Raw genomic sequence first — 18,455 nt, forward strand, 5'->3', positions numbered from 1 at the left:
TAATTGCAAAACACTTTTGCTGATATTGAGGTTTGTATTTTTTAAATATAAGTGCAATATAAAAACATGTACACAATACACTGTATCAAATGATTGATTTAAATGTTAGTACATAAGACACTTAAAATAAAGTTGGACCCTAAAGCCTTATATTTCTAGATGAAATTTATAGTGACCCTTATTTTATACAGACATGGTATTGGTGTTCAAAGGGCTTCATATCCAACTTGCCAGCACTAAGCTTGAAAATAAGAGTAAGGACTGTTGTACAGAATGTACCCTTGGTTGTGAGAGAGTCTGTAATTTGACCTGAGGTAGGTGGCGACTGAGGGAAGGATATTCACCAACCCACCAGCTAATAGACACATCACAATTAACTTTGTTTATTGCATGCAAGTTGCTTGTCAGTGGTGTCATAATATCCACATGAGTTTCAGTTTCTTAGTGTTCTGAATTTCTGTTGATTTTGTTGACAAGTACATTTACTAATATTTCCTGTTGATAAAATATTTTTCCTTTTGGTAGGAAATACATTTTTATATGTAAAATAGATACAGGATGGATTATATGTTCTGTAATTTAAGGCTTGCTTAAAACCTGATCCTTAAAGACCCTTTGAAATTGGTTTTGTATTTTTCTTCCGGAGTCTTTTCTGATTAAAAATGAAGTTAGGAAGAAACATATTAATTAACAAACGCCATCGCACACCTGCAGGTGATAGGTGCGTAGAAAAAGAAGACCAAATAGGTAGGTCGACACACTATCAGTACTTGCAAGTAATATAAAAATGTTTTATTAGCAACGTTTCGGTCTCACGACCTTCATCAGGCCTGATGAAGGGTTGTGACACCGAAACGTTGCTAATAAAACATTTTTATATTACTTGCAAGTACTGATAGTGTGCGGGAGTTCCTTATTTGAAGGAAGAAACATACCGTATTAAAATATTATTTTAGAGAGCATTTTATTGTTAATATCAATATTGATACTTCATTAAGTGCAAGATGAGTCGTCAGTATTTTAGGACGTTTTGCGAGAAGAGATAGAATTATGAATAATGTTGAACGATGAATTGAATGAATGAACCTTTAGCGATAGCGAATAGATTAGTTTAGCATACAGATGACCTCAAATGTTACAGAGTAAAAGCCTCAAAATTTCAAATTTGATTTTATGGTATCTCTACTGAATGAAAGGGTGACTAGGGGCATGTTACTGTTATCACACAGCATAACTCAGGGCTCTCGGGTTACACCTTTGCTTCCTTGCCATGTCGCCCTACTGTGAAGGTGTCTATGGCGTCATTCCTCACCCTCCATTAAGATACAGCTGTCTCGCATTTATACTTTGCCTCCAGTGCTCCTTACTTTTTTACTTACTACTTTTTTCCAACAGTAAACAATAAAGGCAGGTAACATGCTTAATGAGGCGCAAGTTGGAGTATGACGACCCTTTTTGAACTATAACATTTTTATTAGCCTTTTTTTGTTCGAGATAATGATATGATAATTTCTGCTTCATATTCAGTGCAGTAAATTATAATGCAATTTGATTTCCTCAGGACACAGGGCCACTCCACACTTCCTCTCCAGACTGGATGAGCAAAATGTATTGGTGGAAGAAGACCTCAGCTCACACTGCACTTATCCTCAAGTGCTCTGTATGAATGATACTAAGGTTTCAGCATGTGACGAGAGCCAAGTGAGTCAAACGTATATACACTGAACAAAATTATAAATGCAACACTTTAGTTTTTTCCCCCATTTTTAATGAGCTGAACTCAAAGATCTAAAACTTTTTCTATGTACACAAAAGGCCTATTTCTCAAAAATATTGTTCACAAATCTGTCTAAATCTGTGTAAGTGAGCACTTCTCCTTTGCCGAGATAATCCATCCACCTCACAGGTGTGGCATATAAAGATGCTGATTAGACAGCATGATTATTGCACAGGTGTGCCTTATGCTGCCTCCCTCCCCCTTTTCAATTTATGAGTCCTTTACAAAGACAGCCTGTTAACAAAGTGTTGATACATCAGATTTTTGAGCCTGTACTTGCCTGATGACTCAGGAGAAAGATGTGTTTTACCTAGGTGACTATTAGAGACTATCTTACAAAATATACAATAATAATAATTATTTGTATGTATATTTTTAACAGGGGCCAAAACCACCATAAAGGTCACTGATTATGGGATTTATAAGGATCTGGAAAACCTCCTATCACTCTTTGCATTCACAGGCACAGATTCTGTTTATGGGAAAACTGGATTTCAGAGTTCACTGAGCCTAATCTTCTTTGTGAATTATTAAAAAAATGTATAATATCTGTAACACTACTGCTTGCAACTGATTGTTTTGTGTATACGTTGCCTTGCAAAAGTATTCAGACCATTAACCAATACCAATAAATGTCATATAACCACATTCTGAACAAAAATAAACAACTGAAAAACAGCTGCGTCTATGTTGTTTTTCAGTGATTGTTGCTAAAGCTTACAGAGATGAAATTCCCCAATGTGGAGTAAAAATATCAAGTTCATCATGATTCATACTATTAAATAACTCCCATATGTGATTATCAACATATAGTATGTGTGTATGTATGTTATGAATGCAAACAAAGGAGCATTTGAATTTAACTCATGCAAGTCCTTGTCAATGCTAGTCATGCATTCCACTCTTACATGTCACTGCCTATCTTTAACATGGTCTCTTCTGTCCGTTTTAGTTTGCTGCTAAACCAACTAGATCTCACCATGATGGTAATGTTCATAATGTAACTTCTTTTCTTCACAAAGTTTTAAAAGTCACTTCTGCCTCACTACACGGATAAACAAAAGAAAAACAAATGGGTGAACACTGCCTGTGATCTGAGCTGGAGACGTTTATCTTGCAGACTCAGAGCCTGAGTGACAGTGACAGCCCTTCTCCCCCATTTGGTTCTTCACTTCTTGGTGATCAACATGCTGTAACAGTGATTAATTTATGGGATAAAGCCAGTGAAGATTTATTTCTTTATGAGGGGCATTTTCCTGTTTCTTTAGGTATGGGGGTTTCAGACACTCTGTGATAATGAGCCCTGCGCTATGTTAAGTAAAGTAGGTGACAGGTGTGAGTTTGCATAAAATGGCTGCTACCTCCCATGATGCCTCGAGGGGGGATGGCCAATGGGGCATGGCAATGTAGTGATGATGCTGATTAGCCAAGGGGTATATAAAGTAAAACCACCATGTTAACACTTCTGAGCAGTTGGAGCATTCCCAGCCTTGCCTCGGGTGTAGGGATTGCAAGGGAAAAAAGCAAAACTACACGGTTAAGACCCTGTGTAGTTTTGTTTTTTTGGGATATTTCGAGGCTCATCCGTTCTCACACTGTGTTTTCTGAAATAATATCTGGATAAGGACTTTGTTTCAGAAGACAAAACCCTTTGGGATTCGTCCCTCCAATTCAAGGCACTCTTGGATACAAGTAAGTATGCTTTGTGCTCTTGTACCCATGTGCCAGTGCTTTCTAATGATGCTTTGTTGTGTGATTCTAACAGAGTAGAAATGCCAAAGGCAATGTTTACTTATGCCTATGATGTTATCAAATTGAATGAATATTCATTTGATTTTGTCCTAAGGCTTTTCGTTGCTGAAGGTTATAAAATGGTGCAGTGGTTTTAGTATAGCCAAGAATAGCCTGTGATAGCATTAGAGTGGTGCCCTAGCTGGGCCATGATGTCTTTTTAAGGGAATCAGCAGCAGAGATATCAGTTGCACCTCCAGCTATGTGCCACATGGTGACTGTCAATCAAGCTGGATACTGACTATTTTTAGAAGATGCCTTTTGTGACACTGGGTTTGGTTTGCTTATGAACATTTATTGCAGTTTAAATGGATTTTCTTAAAGTGGTTGCTGGAAACTTCTGCCTTATTGTTGTGCAGATCTACAGTTATTTTCAAGTTATGGTTCTTAAGGTTTAATTCTGAACTTTTGATATTAATGAACCTGGTTACCTTTGAATTATTGCTATGGTAAAACTATTCATAGGAGGCTATAATTTATTTTTATCACTCTTAATTTCTTTGTTTTTTAATAAATGAGAATGTAAGTCAAATTATTCTCCATGAAACATGAGTTGTTAGTCTCTTAAAGTGCAAAAAAAAACAAAAACCAACAACAACATTGTTGTGTTGTGGTTGTATATTTCAGAGCAATGCTAAATTTTCATTTCAAATTATTTTAATGAATTTAAATATGTAAACTTAAATGATATCAAATTATTTATGATAGCTATACCGGTAACTATTGATTATACACAAATGTAATAGTACTTTTACAACAATATAATTATTTCCACATGAACTATACCTGATTTTTGTCCAGTCTGTGTTGTTCTATTTTAGGTAAAGGTCATGTGTCTAGTAGTTCCTGTCAGCCATTTTAAATTCTAATTATAAACTAGTTCTCTTCAAAGTAACTTTTTTATCTTTCAGACAATCGAGACTGGTTCATGTTAAATGCAGAGTGTTTAAACCTTATGAGATTGTGTGATTATGCAGTATGTTTATGAATAACATCTCAGTATTGCTTGGCAGAGGACCAGTTTTTCAATCCAGCATTGAGATTGAGTCACAAGTTCAATAAAGATGCATAAGCCACTTATTTATATTAGTTTAAGATTTGATGATACAGACCTGTCTGGCTGTTATAACTGGAGGGCTATTCTAAATTATGCGTCATGCCGGAAAAAGAGCTCACCGCAGGCCACAGGCACCAGTTGTTACTGTCATGTCTCAAGAGCTGTCAGTTGATATGAGGCCCAAATGTTTGGCTTAACACCCAATGGAGCCACTGAATCTCAAGTGACAGGCCAAGTTCTAACAGGTTGATAGGGACCACACCAATGATTAGTCTGTTTAGAAGCTGCTAAAAATACTGTTCTCTTTTTGAATTAAAATATTATATTCTTTTAAGTTTTTGCAGGGTTCCAAGCCAAAACTATAATTTTATTTTATGTCTTCCTTTAGGGTGCCTTCCACCATGTCAACACAGGCGCCAACATTTACACAACCACTTCAGAGCGTTGTGGCACTTGAGGGTAGTGCTGCAACGTTCGAAGCTCAAGTTAGTGGTAAGAATGTTACCACTTTGCCATTCCATTGCAGCAATGTAGAATTATACTTGACTCTTTTACAATGTGTACAATATGAAATTAGTTAAAGGAATGTTTAGTATTTATTTGCATAACTCCACAGAGTGTTTACATTACATAGCATTGATGAATTTATCTGAATAAGTGGTTTTCACCTTGGGGTCTGTAGCAGCATTGTAGGGGATCCAGCCATTATTGTTTGATCGCTTTATTTATTTGTGGGAGGGACAGTAAAACATTTAGCTAACTTATTTTTTTCTTTATATTTGTTTATAAATACAACTATTATAATAATGTATAAATTAGTCTGAGCAAGTAAATAATTTATTTCACTGTGCAATGTTTAAGCATCATGATAAAGTTGTAAATGCATTAATATGCTACCATATGCATGTTCAGGTCAGGATTAAAATGAAAACCTACATTATGCAACAAGGGGCCCCAGCTCCATCTTTCTATCCGCAAAGGGGACATGCATTTTGACTACAGATTAAGAAATGTTTGTATTTGTCTAGATAAAATATTTTATTATATTATAACATAAAACTCTACACACAGGTAATCCAGTTCCAGAGGTGAGCTGGTTTCGTGATGGCCAGGTTCTTACTGCTGCCGCTCTGCCCGGCGCTCAGATCTCGTTCAGCGATGGCCGCGCTGTTCTGATGATCCCCGCCGTGACAGCCGCACACAGTGGAAGATTTTCTGTGAGAGCCACCAATGGCGCTGGACAAGCCACTAGCACAGCTGAACTGCTGGTTACAGGTAATAACCAGTAACTTGGTTTGAGCTATTGCCACCGGATAAAATAATAATAAACATGCCTGCCATGCCATTGCCTTCCAAAATACTATAGTTAGCCTACTAAAATTAGTGTTAATAAAACATTAATTTGTCTCATTTGTTAATGATTATAGTGATTACAAGTTAATTTGTAGTAGAGTCATGAATTCTCCCACTGCGTGCTGGCACCCTTGAGCTACAGTAAGCAAATATGTGGATTAATTGATCGGCTCATAAAGTTAATGACTGTTACTTGTTATAGAAAGTGGGTATCCAGTGATAGGCTATTGTTAAATTACACATGCAGGCTGTCATTGCTCGAAGAATTTATGGAAAGGAATGTGTGTCACCTTTTCCAGTGCTTGCAAGGCAGTGCTGTATTGACAGGGGATTTAAATGTAGGGGACATTGGGGGGCAAAGGAGCGGTTGCTTGGGGGTCTCAAAAGTGTTGTCATATATAAGTACATACACCTTTAATTGCGTTTAAATGTTCAAACAGCATTTTCTTTCAATTTTCTTTCTTTTTTTAAAAAGAAATTAATATTTTTATTCAGCAAGGATGTGCTAAATTGATTTAAAAAAGTGACAGTGAAGACTTATAAAATAATTTCTATTTTAATTTAATGTTGTTTTATTTAACTTTTTATTCATCAATGAAGCCTGAAAAAAATATCACAGGTTCAATAAAAAATAACTGTTACCAACAATGATAATAAATCATCATATTAGAATGATTTCTGAAGAATCATGTAACACTAAAGACTGGGAGTTATGGCTGTTGAAAATCCAGCTTTGCATCACAGAAATTAATGATATATATATATTTTAAGAATGTTAAAATAGAAAACTATTATTTTAAAGCTGTAGTCCGCAGTTTTTCCCCTTTGCCACCATCTCTTTTCGAAATCTACAATTGCAGTCATTCGCAGAATTATCAACTTTACGTGAGTTGTACCTCGGCACGGCACAGCACAGATGAATCCAATGTTTTGAGGAGAATGTGCAGCTGCCAGTCGCCGACTCGCCGCGCGGTGTGGATAATGCCATTCAGAATCACAGATTCTACTTTTTGGAAATATGACCAACATAAGAATTTTCACCCTAAAATGTAATCTGAACCAGTAACATCCACTTTTGTTCTTTTGACCAACTGAGGGAAAAAAAGCATTGCAGTAAATCGCGCTGATTAAATCTAACGATCGCTTATTATATCACGTCAAACCGTGCAAATTATACTTTGTTCTCAAATTGTTCATGTTAACAACATCAGCATTGTGTGACTACATGTAAAGCCCTTCAGATATTTTCCAAACTCTCAGTCCAAAGTCTTTTGCATTTTACAAATGGTGAATCTCTAGTTGTCACTGGTGATTGTCGTTTGAACCTTTCTGGATCCGCCATCAAATTAATAAGTTTAATTATATCAAGTGCTGTGAGAAAAGGCTATAAACCTCCACCTCCAATATCCTCACTCGCAATATAGCCTACTAGCCGAGAAACCTTCTTTATGTGTACACTACAGATATGACGTAATGACGCAAAGACATGCTCAAATTTCCCGCGGAAATCCAGCAGTAGCCTACCACTGTCTGGAATTAAAAACATTTGTAACAAGCTTACCGTTTTGAATCGAGTTAAGGCAAGCAGATAGTTTTGAACACTGGCTGGTTATGTATGTACTTGCTCAATTTTATTTTGAAAAATGTTTAAGCCAAAAAAGTTACGGACTGGAGCTTTAAATTGTAATAATTTTTTTCTGTATTTTTTTTTCTTCAAATAAATGCAGGCTTGATGCGCACAGAGCCATATAGAGATATAAAAGCTAAAATGGCTTGCCATAGCATGTCACTGTGTTTTTTAAATGATAAAACTAAAAGCAATTCTTGATTGTTATTATTTACTGAGGGATGTGCATCCATATTGACCAGTAGCCTATGTCCAGCCAATCAACATTTTAAATGCAATATAGCCTATACCAGGGGCGTTGCTAGGGTCTTGATACATTGGGGGCTTAGCCCAGACCCCACCACCCACCCACCCCGCTTTTGGTAACTACTACTTCTACTCAGAGGCACATAATAATATAAAAGCAATAATAATATAAATGGGGGGTCTGGGGGACCTCCCCCAGGAAACATTGGGCATTAAACACTTAATTTCCGGCATTCAGGTGCATTTTTTGTAGCTAATTTAATTGATAGGTAAAAAGATAGAATGCTTTATTTTGTAGAACTGCAACAGCTATTCACAGAAACACAAATAAATAATACATGAATATTAAATATATAAAAAAAATGAATATAAAACTATATATATATATATATATATATATAGGCTATTCTGTGTAGATATTTATCTATATCTATTTAACTATCTATACACACACACATACACATAAATCACTCCAACAGTGTGCTTATAAGTCTGGAAAAGGAACTATAGCAGGCATGAAAAGGGGTCAGGGGTGAAAAAGTTGAGAAGGATATTACCCCTCTAGGGTGGTCCGGGGGCATGCTTCCCCGTAAGAAAATTTTAAATATTCCATATTGTAAAGCATCAATCTGATGCATTTTGAGATGCATTTTTTGCCAACCTGGAGAGCTGGAGAAACTTAACTTCAGCCATGAGTCAAAAATATTATGGCCTCCGTAGCGTTAGCTAATAATTTTCCACCGGAGCTTTAGCTAGCCTAGCTGGCTAACGTTGCGTTCTCTCCTGCTGTGTTCAACGACTCAATTCATGCAAGCTAAGCCTATGTCAACAGAGCTCCTCCTGGGTAACTTAGATATAGCCTACCAGAAAATATTAGGGATGTCCCGATATCATTTTTTCTGAACCGATCCAATCCGATACGATACCAAAAATTCGGAGTATCAACCGATACCGGTCCAATACCAGCGCAGTTTTTTTTTAAATCAAGTAGAATTTCTATAACTCTGTGTGTTGAACTGATAATCACTCTTTTCTGTGTTAAACACAATCTACTTAATACAGACAACTTCATTATAAATAAAAACAACAAATAAAAAAAAAATGTGATCATAACCTATGACAAAAATTATATTATAAACTAGATTAGTGGATAACTCAGTAAAATTTAGTCTAGAAAAACAATAATTGTATTAAATCTGAACATTTATTGGAAAAAAACATTATTTAGTGGGGAACAAAGAGACAATAAGTGTTGCACTAAAACATTGCTCTTTGTATTGTTGTAAAATACATTCATGAAAAACAAGATAAAAATCAGAAAGATCAATTATTATAGGCTATAGGCCTATATATATAGTCTACTATAAAATTAAGACATTTTTAAATGTATAGCACAGCTGTTTAATGAGGCAGCAACATATGATAGATAGGACAGAACAGAACAAAAAAAGCTATTAATAATCGTTCATTGCGCAAAAGTATTATGATATAATTATGAAAGACTCATGTGCGGCACACAGCGCTTATGCGCATCTCGAGCGCAGAATGATGCGCTTGAAGCAACACAGAGTCACAGCGCGCAGAAAAGTTCAAAGCACAAAGGAAAGGCATATCGATGCATAGTGTATTATACAGTAGGCCTAACAGTATCTATCTATGCAATAGTTTATTGAGCCTTTTCTTTTAACAGTTTTAAATTTCAGTTAATGTGCGCGTGAAGAACAATTATAGTGCTCTCAGTGTGATCGGTAGAAACGAATATTAAGCAATACAGTCCAGCAAGATATAGTCATTTTATGCAAAACCATATAGCTTTATCTACCGTCCGATAAAGTATAATAATAGTAACATTGAATCATCTTGGAGAGAGTTTCATCGTTGACTGTCGTAACCAAACGCAACGCGCTGTTTGATGCTGAATGGAGACAGCCGCAGCGGAGGGAAACGTTTACGTGATCTTGAATTTAACGACTTAAATTTGTATTTCTATCTCACATTATACTATAGTTTTCATATAGTATATAGTATACCTTCCCCCTCTAATGTCCATAATAGCTACCACCACCAGAAGCCACAAACATGGCTCTTTCAGGCTCTCTCTCTCCTCTGGTGCGCACTCTAAATACAAGCGTGCTGTAACTATAACCATAACTTTGATCTGCTTGAACACATTTTAATCGTCTTTAATACATGATTCCGAAGGATAGATTAAAAGACCCGGTCATTTTTTTTATATATAAATACAAAATTATTAAAAAATAATAATAATTATCAATAAATTAATTTTTTTGAGATCCGGGGCTAAAAAAAAAACATCCGGGGCTGAAGCCCCGAATGCCCATGTCTAACGACGCGCCTGGCCTATACATCAATAGTCAATGTCATTGCTTTATTGCATAGTTGTAACTAAACTGACTTGGAGACTAGATAATCATTGTCTTGTTTTAAAAGTATGTGCGTCTATAATGAGGAGAGCCATCACGCCTATATTGTACTGGTCCCCACAGATGTTTTGCTGGAAAGTGCGCGTTTCATTTCGTGCACGCGCATGAACGCATGTTAACGCGCGAGGCGCGACGCGGTTATCTTTTCCGAGCTGCAGTTTATAAACAAACACCGTTGCCCTTTGTCGTTTATCAAACGTAATACATAGTTTATTTCACTCTCACTTTTAGTCACAAAACACAGCCCTGGAAGTGGCCGGCATTAGCAAGACACAGAAAGACCAAAAGATGCACTGCCCAGCTAGGTTAGACAGACTAGAGAGAAATGCATTAACTTTACTGTTATTTGCTGACATCAAACTTGGAGAGGAGAGAACACAAGTCTACCTGATTGCTGTTCCCGAAATTCACTCTCGTGGTGTTTTTTTCCTCTCTTTTCGTGACCAGAAGGATAGTTCCGCTTAATTTTCTCATCGATGTTGTTAACTTTGATAACACGCTTTGACACGAGGGGGAGGCGGTGCCTTGAGTAATATGCGGGGGCCTATGCAACAATTATAGGCCTATATTAATTTTATATAATTAATAAATATAAAAGCCAGTTCAAATTGCACTGGCAAGTACGGCAGCAACAGACAGCAACACCCCTGTCAGCTTCTGTTAGCATGGTCGCCACTTGTATTCGCTGATTGAACATGTTGACATTTGTGGAGTTGTGGAATGCCTGACAAGTATTGTAATCTGATGATTGTCTGCGTTGCTAAGCCATTGGTGCAGTGTGGATTGGCCTTAAGAGAGAATGTGATAGCCTACTGTTGTGTTAAAAGTAAAAAAAAAATGTACATGTTTTTAACCATATTTTAATTTGCAGCTGAAACTGCGCCACCAAACTTCATTCAGAGACTACAAAGTATGACTGTGAGACAAGGGAGCCAAGTGAGACTGGATGTTCGAGTTACAGGAATCCCTGCACCTGTGGTGAAGTTCTACAGAGAGGGAGCTGAGATTCAGAGCTCTGCTGACTTTCAGATTGTTCAAGATGGAGACCTTTACAGTTTGTTGATTGCTGAGGCCTTCCCTGAAGATTCTGGAACTTATTCTGTCAGTGCTTCTAACAGCAGTGGACGTGCAACTTCAACTGCAGAGTTGCTTGTTCAGGGTTAGTTTTTATTTTTAGTTGGTAAAAATGTGTAGCATTTTTTTATTTTTATTTTATAGATGTCGCAACTAGCATTTCATTCATGATTCACAGGCGAAGAAGTCGTACCTGCAAAGAAGTCAAAAACAATCATTTCAGCCTCTCAGATTTCACAGACTCGTCAGACTAGAGTAGAGAAGGTGAGTGACTGTGAACTAGCCACAACAGAATTTTACCCCGTAGATCACTGTGTTAATTATTTTCTTTTAACAGAGGATGGAGGCTCATTACGAGGCCTCTGCCACAGCCATGATGCAAATGCAAGTAGAGGGTGGGGTTGTGACCCATCAGCTGGCACATAAGACACCACCTCGTGTGCCCCCTAAACCAACCTCCAAATCCCCCCCTTCACAAGTGACTAGAGTGTCAGCAGCTCGCCAACAGTCTCCCTCTCCTGTGAGGCATGTTAAGGGCCCGACACCCTCTCCTGTCAGGTAATGCATCTGAAGTTTCCAGATTTACATGTGTAGACAATTCATATTATATTTTTAAGTGGATAACTAAGTTAAAGTTTAAATAACTTTAAATTGATGGACTTTACTCTTGAGAAAATATTTCTATTTGGATTCTGTAATTTATTCCACATTACAAAATGTTTATTCATAAAGAAATAAGTAACAATTTGGGGAAATGATTTAAATTATGTGTACGCACATTAGATTGATTGATGTAGATTTCAGTCAAATAATAGTGACCCTAAAAGCTGTTTTACTCTACCCAGAGTCAGAGTGAATCACACCATTATGGGGGCTACCATGTTGACATCATGACCAGTTGTGTCTTGTAGTTACTACTACTTGTACTACTAACAATAAATAATACATATTTTTTTTAAAGATGTTAGTTAAACATTTTAATGGATATAAGGAAAAGTGTATATCTTACAGTTTGTCCTGGAGCTGGTCATTTCTTTTAGGCTTTTCATTTTTAAACATTACCTTTTCTAGTTACATTTAAACATCTCCTTCTGTGTGACAAATTCATTTTCTAATACTAATATTCCATGTAGTTAATGAGGTCATAAAATCTGCACGTTTAATAATTGTAAAAGAATTGGCAAAAATTCAGTTTTTGCTGAATGCTTTTAGATGAGAATAAACAGTACATATCAAGTTTCTCAGCTCTTATTAATCCAAAGGCTAAGGTTTGTGGTTCATGTTCTCATAACATGTTTTTCCATTTAATTTCAGTGCTGTGTCTCCATCTACGAGACTGTCTGTTTCCCCAATCAGACCAGTCAAATCCCCTGTGATGACCCGCAAACAGGTCACGCAGGGCTCTGAGGTCCTACCCCCATGGAAACAAGCGGGGTATTCTTCAGAAGCCAGCTACACCCGCATGATTGCCGGTGCAACACAAGTCCAGACGACTTCTACCCATGTCCAAATGGAACAGCGTTGGGAGGGCTCTGTTTCTGTTCAGCAACAAGTTGGAGTTGTCAAAGAGGTAAAGAATTTACCATTAGACAAACTTGCTTTCAATCTTTCTGCATGTCATGAATGACTTGTTTAGTGGTGCCACCACTTCCTTTCTGCAAGTGACCTGCAAATCTCATGTAAATGTTTATTTGTCGGTGAAAATGCCTGTAATGTAAACTCTAACAACATCTTGCAACCCAAATCTACTTGCATGTGAAAAAGGAGCAGAAAAACGTGGATGAGAAAAGTATTGCTGTTGCCACTGTGGTGGCGGCAGTGGACCAGGCTCGTAGTCGTGGGCCGCTCAGTGGCTCTGTAGATCAGCCCAGTGTTGAAACCGGCATAGCTGGAGAACACATTACATCTCAAAATGAGCAGGTAGTCTGGTACTTTAGTGTTGTGGTTGTCACCCATCCAAACCTCATACTCCTAATTTTTTGTTTTTACCACTGACTCCACAAAGATTTTTATAGGACAACAATAACAGAATTTACTTGCCCATTTTTCCATCCATTACTCCACCTTCTCCTACCTTTCCAAATATAAATATATATATATTGTTTTTACATTTAGACAACAATTTAGAGATTTCTTTCCGCATGTTCATAGATATCATGTAAGGAAATCCAAGAGGAATCAGTCACAACTGTGACAACTCATAAAATCAATATTGATGTTTCAACCACTAGTGAGAAATCCTTTGAAGAGATCTCATCAACTGCAGAGGTAGAATCTAAGAGAATAATATTTCAGTTGGCCACAATTATAATGCCTTCTATCCTGTTTTACATTCACTGAACTTTGTTTTTCAGAGAGCACCTTCTGTTTTTGTGTTTAAGGGCAACATTTGAAAGGTTACATATTCAGTCATGTTAGGTTGAGTGATTAAATACAATTTGGTTTTATGGTCTTATTTTGAACAATTGTCAACAAATAATTTTGATTATGAAGACAAAACATTGTCTTTTCTAAATCTTTAAGTGAAAGTTTTTGTAAAACTTTCTAAAAGTAGCATTAGATGAATATAAATATGTTAACTTATTCTTTAGATGGAAAGTAAATGTAAGCCCACGTAAATGTTACCCTTAAATCAACGGAGGTGAAACTATCTCTTTTTCCACACCTTTCAACACTAACCTTTAGCAGACAACTTCACTGGGTGGTGCATTTTCCAGCTTTCGTCCCATATTTTTTTTTTTTTTTTTCATTTACAGTATTCAAGCTCTGTATTTTTTTAGATGAGAATGGATTCTGTCTATACATGTATTATAGATATTGATCAGTGATTGCTCTTGTCAGGGTGACGGGAAAAAAGCAGAAGCCGTTGCCACTGTGCTTGCTGCTGTTGATCATGCACGTATACGAAAGCCCACGCATGCTGAAGGGGCTCAGATGGAAGAAGAGGCTGATATAAGACATCAGGAAATGCTAGCAACTAAGCAACAGGTCACAAGTAAAAAGGAGCTGTTGCTTATCCCCACTGAAATGTCAACTTCTACTACTGAGAGTGTACATGTCACCCAGGTTAGAAGCATTTAACAGAAGCTGAAACATGAACATGACATTTTTAGTCTATCTGCATTCAAATATTCTTCTGTTGATTTGCAATAGATTCAAAGAGCTACTGAGGTCAGCTCCAAGGTGGAGACTGACCTTTCACCATCCCCAGTTCCACATTTCACAGTATCAAAAGTTACTGTACCAAAACCAGATCATAGCTATGAGGTAAGATTGGGTGATTACAGGCAAGCAGTGAAATCCCCCTTTTCTAAGGTATCTGGATTTTCAGATATTTAGGAAAGAGGATAATGAGAGAGAAAACTGATATAACATTAACAAATTAGTTGGAAACATATGAAATAAATCTGAAATCTATTTTCTTTTAATTAAGTTGTTTTCCTGCTTGCCTGAAACACAGTTTCAAGAATTCAACCGTATATTTATGCACAATGGGTTCCAAAATCTGAGACCACTATGAATATTTTGAAGGTTTTTATTAATCAAAGTATATAAAATATAAAACGTGAAAATTAAGAAATGTTTAACATTTTGCACAGTTTTAAGTCATTGCACAAATCATAAAAAATATCAGTTTTTATGCTTCCAATGAAGTACAAGATGTTAGCATCATTCTGGAGAACATGATCATCAGGTTTTACGCAGACTTGTGGAGATCATGCAGCTTGACTACTGCTGTTGTTATAGCAAAAGAAGAACATACCAAATACTTATACATTCTGAAATTAAAGTACATTTAGTTTTTGTATAAAATAATAAAATGCTAAATGTATGCATTTTCACTAGTAGTCTCAGAATTTGTGTGTCCCTTTGTGGTAGACTTAATTTTAACTTTTTATCACTAGCCTTTAACAAGTGCCGCCTATCCAGACCAATCTAAAAAACCCACCCTCAATACCTAATATACAAACTTCACAATAACTTTCAACATAACATCCATCCATTAGTTTGTCCATCAACCTCTTATTATACCATCGAGTAATTATATCATTGAGTATTTTCTAACTAATTAATTTTTTCCTGCCATCCTTCTAAAGGTTCCCTGATTGTTCCCCTCTGTGTGGCTAAACAAAAGTGAACTTGTTTTTTTGATATTCTGTGGTAATGTTGCTCTTCTTGGGTTGGTCAGGTTTCAATAGCAGGTTCTGCTATTGCCACACTACAAAAAGAGTTATCCTCAACAACTGCTGCTCAAAAGATCATCAAGCCTGTCAGGCCTCCAACACATAAGATTGTGGAGACTCGTGTGATCCCAGAGCCAACCCCTCCTCCTTTTAGAGACACTGCAGAGAGATATCAGACTCATTTCGACAGAGAGTTACACAGAAAGATAGGTGTTTCGTTTGCCGGGGAAGAGTGGGACACACAGGTTTGTAGTTTAACATGTTGCCCACTCGCAAAGCTAACATTGACGTATTATCAGTTATTCATCATATGGAGTCTTGTGTGGTTGGATTATCACTTACAGAAAGATTCCTCAAAGCTAACGGTTTTCCTTACAGATTCCATCTTTATATACTGAGGATTTCTTCTCATCATCTCTACCTAATCTTTATTAGAACGTTTTTGTTTGTTTCATACTCTTTTTAAACTCGTTCTTTTCTCAACCTTTCTTTTTTATCGTTACTTGTGGCACTCGATAACAAAGCAAATTGAATTCAAGAGTCACTTGGTTAGTAAACAAATGTCGATTTTTCTTGCAGGTTGTTGAGACTGCAGCGATCCCCTCAGCTATCAAAGAGCCTGTAGTGCCCCCTACCTTGATAGCAGTAAGTGTTTTATTAGCATTTTGATGAAATGCTGCTGATTTGTAGAATCACTTGAAGAACCACTAAATACAAATTGGTGTCTTGTTCATTAGGGTTTGAAGAATGTGACTGTCACAGAGGGAGAGTCTGTCACTCTGGAGTGCCAGATTTCAGGCCACCCCACCCCAGCTATTATGTGGTTCAGAGAAGATTACAGAATCGAGCACTCCATTGACTTCCAGATCACTTATGAAAGCAGCTATGCCCGCTTGGTGATCCGTGAGGCCTTTGCTGAAGACAGTGGCCGCTTCACTTGCACTGCTACCAGTGAGGCTGGAACTATCAGCACCTCCTGCTACCTGCTTGTCAAAGGTAAATTTCATTTACAGTACTGTAATAAAATTTCTGTGTATAAATGTTTTGTGGAGAACAAAAATATGCTTATTTTATATGTAGGTCTGTAATAAGGCTATAACAATAAGTTCACAAATGTTTTAAAACAATACCATAAATTAGAATCTCCTACCACCTCAGTGCATTTCTGTTGAACCCAAGGTTGAAAATCTTGAATGAACAGACTTTGATCAAAAAGCAAAAAAAAAAAAAAACAGGATATCCCTCCTCACCTCTATCATTGTTTGAAAATAAAAGCACAACCTCAAAAAACATTTATGTTATACTTTTTTTACAGTGTCAGAGGAGATTGAGAGCAGAGAGGAGATAACTGTCCAGGAGAAACAGTAAGTTACAAGGGCAAGAGCATGGACTTGTGGACCTTAACTAATAAAAGAGTAGAGCCAAAAGGAAACAAATTTTAATATTTGTTGTAATTATAATGTGTGTGTGTGTGTTTCAAACAAGGACTGTCATTGAAGCCAAAGAGGAGACCATGTCTGAAATAAGCGCGGTCTCTGCGGACACTGCAGCATTTGTTGCTCCTTTCTTTGTGAAGAAGCCAGTGGTTCAGAAGCTGGTCGAGGGAGGCAGTGTTGTCTTTCAGTGCCAGATTGGAGGAAGCCCCAAGCCCCATATTTACTGGAAGAAGAGTGGAGTTCCACTCACTACTGGATACAGGTATAGATTTCGAGCAAGTAAACTTTGGATCTAGTTGGTCTCTACACAGTGAAAAAGAAAGCTCATACTTTCCTTGTAATTTAACAGATATAGAGTTAGCTATAACAAGGAAACAGGGGAATGCAAATTGGAAATTTCTATGACATTTGCCGATGATGCTGGAGAGTACACCATCTTTGCCAAGAACCAACACGGAGAGGCATCTGCTTCCACAATCCTGTTTGAAGAAGGTTAGTTGTGACTTTATTATAAACTGTGACTCACAATAAAATAAAGCTTCGAACAAAAAATACAACATCCATCATGCCATCATGCATTTACAGAGGAGTTTGAAACCTATATGAAGAAACAGGATGTGACATATGTAACGGAAGTGACGGCAATGGTGCAGGAGCCCAAAGTTGCAGATGTGCCCCCTGTAGTTGTAAGTGAATATGAAAAAGAGCTCATACAGAGGAGAATGGCTCAGCAAACACAGATGATGAAATCCTTCATCTCAGAGACGGTACGATTTTATATGGGAAAAGTGATTTTACTCATTTTTGTAATGAGATCGTAAATCACATAAAACATTTGCATACTAGGAAATGCCTCTAAAAATGATAATTTAATACAAATATATAAACATTTCATTCTCTTCAGGAATTTCAAATATCTGCTATTGAACGAAAAATTATCCAAGAGATTGAAATCCGCATCCTTAAAATAACTTACCGAGAGCTGGTGATTGAGGATGGTGAGGAGATGGTCATGAATGTTGCTGAGCATGAGGCTGTCGGATCCTCATTTAGCACTCCTGTCAAAAGCTACAGAATTCTGGAAGGAATGGGTGTTACTTTCCATTGCAAGATGGAAGGAACACCATTACCAAAGGTAATGATGGTAATTATATTGAAAAGCAGTATTTTTACAGCAGCACAATGTATACAAGTAATTTTATATAATTTGTGTTAAATAGATTGCCTGGTATAAAGATGGCAAGCGCATTAAGCATGGAGGCCGCTATCAGATGGAGGTTCTACAAGATGGAAGAGCCAGTCTGCGCCTACCTGTGGTGCTGCCAGAAGATGAGGGGATCTATACTGCATTTGCTAGCAATATGAAGGGTAACGCTGTCAGTTCCGGAAAGCTCTATGTAGAGTCCACTGCAGCTGCTCAGCCTTACTACCCTCAGGCCGAAGCTGTGAGAAGAGTCCAGTGAGTT

The 18,455-nt window shown here is 37.1% G+C and overlaps 1 protein-coding gene across 8 annotated transcripts in view; it reads left to right on the forward strand.

The window, feature by feature from the left end:
* Positions 1 to 3,270: 3,270 nt before the first annotated feature.
* Positions 3,271 to 18,455, forward strand: part of ttn.2 (titin, tandem duplicate 2) — a 163,009-nt gene continuing 147,824 nt past the window's right edge. For 4 of the 8 annotated variants that reach the window (XM_056265681.1, XM_056265682.1, XM_056265684.1 and 1 more), the window contains exons 1-15: positions 3,271 to 3,469; positions 5,014 to 5,117; positions 5,697 to 5,900; positions 11,167 to 11,454; positions 11,548 to 11,633; positions 11,707 to 11,927; positions 12,684 to 12,939; positions 16,133 to 16,198; positions 16,291 to 16,549; positions 16,869 to 16,917; positions 17,039 to 17,251; positions 17,339 to 17,481; positions 17,575 to 17,756; positions 17,894 to 18,124; positions 18,210 to 18,448. In XM_056265681.1, coding sequence (XP_056121656.1) covers positions 5,027 to 5,117; positions 5,697 to 5,900; positions 11,167 to 11,454; positions 11,548 to 11,633; positions 11,707 to 11,927; positions 12,684 to 12,939; positions 16,133 to 16,198; positions 16,291 to 16,549; positions 16,869 to 16,917; positions 17,039 to 17,251; positions 17,339 to 17,481; positions 17,575 to 17,756; positions 17,894 to 18,124; positions 18,210 to 18,448 — 2,528 coding nt within the window. In that variant the 5' untranslated portion in view covers positions 3,271 to 3,469; positions 5,014 to 5,026. The remainder of the gene's footprint in view (positions 3,470 to 5,013; positions 5,118 to 5,696; positions 5,901 to 11,166; positions 11,455 to 11,547; positions 11,634 to 11,706; positions 11,928 to 12,683; positions 12,940 to 16,132; positions 16,199 to 16,290; positions 16,550 to 16,868; positions 16,918 to 17,038; positions 17,252 to 17,338; positions 17,482 to 17,574; positions 17,757 to 17,893; positions 18,125 to 18,209; positions 18,449 to 18,455) is intronic. The other 4 variants (XM_056265685.1, XM_056265688.1, XM_056265686.1 and 1 more) reach the window with 2 other exon arrangements.

Source organism: Rhinichthys klamathensis, unplaced genomic scaffold, assembly GCF_029890125.1.
Source record: "Rhinichthys klamathensis goyatoka isolate OS25496 unplaced genomic scaffold, OSU_Roscu_1.1 h1tg000237l_1, whole genome shotgun sequence".
Classification (NCBI taxonomy): domain Eukaryota; kingdom Metazoa; phylum Chordata; class Actinopteri; order Cypriniformes; family Leuciscidae; genus Rhinichthys; species Rhinichthys klamathensis.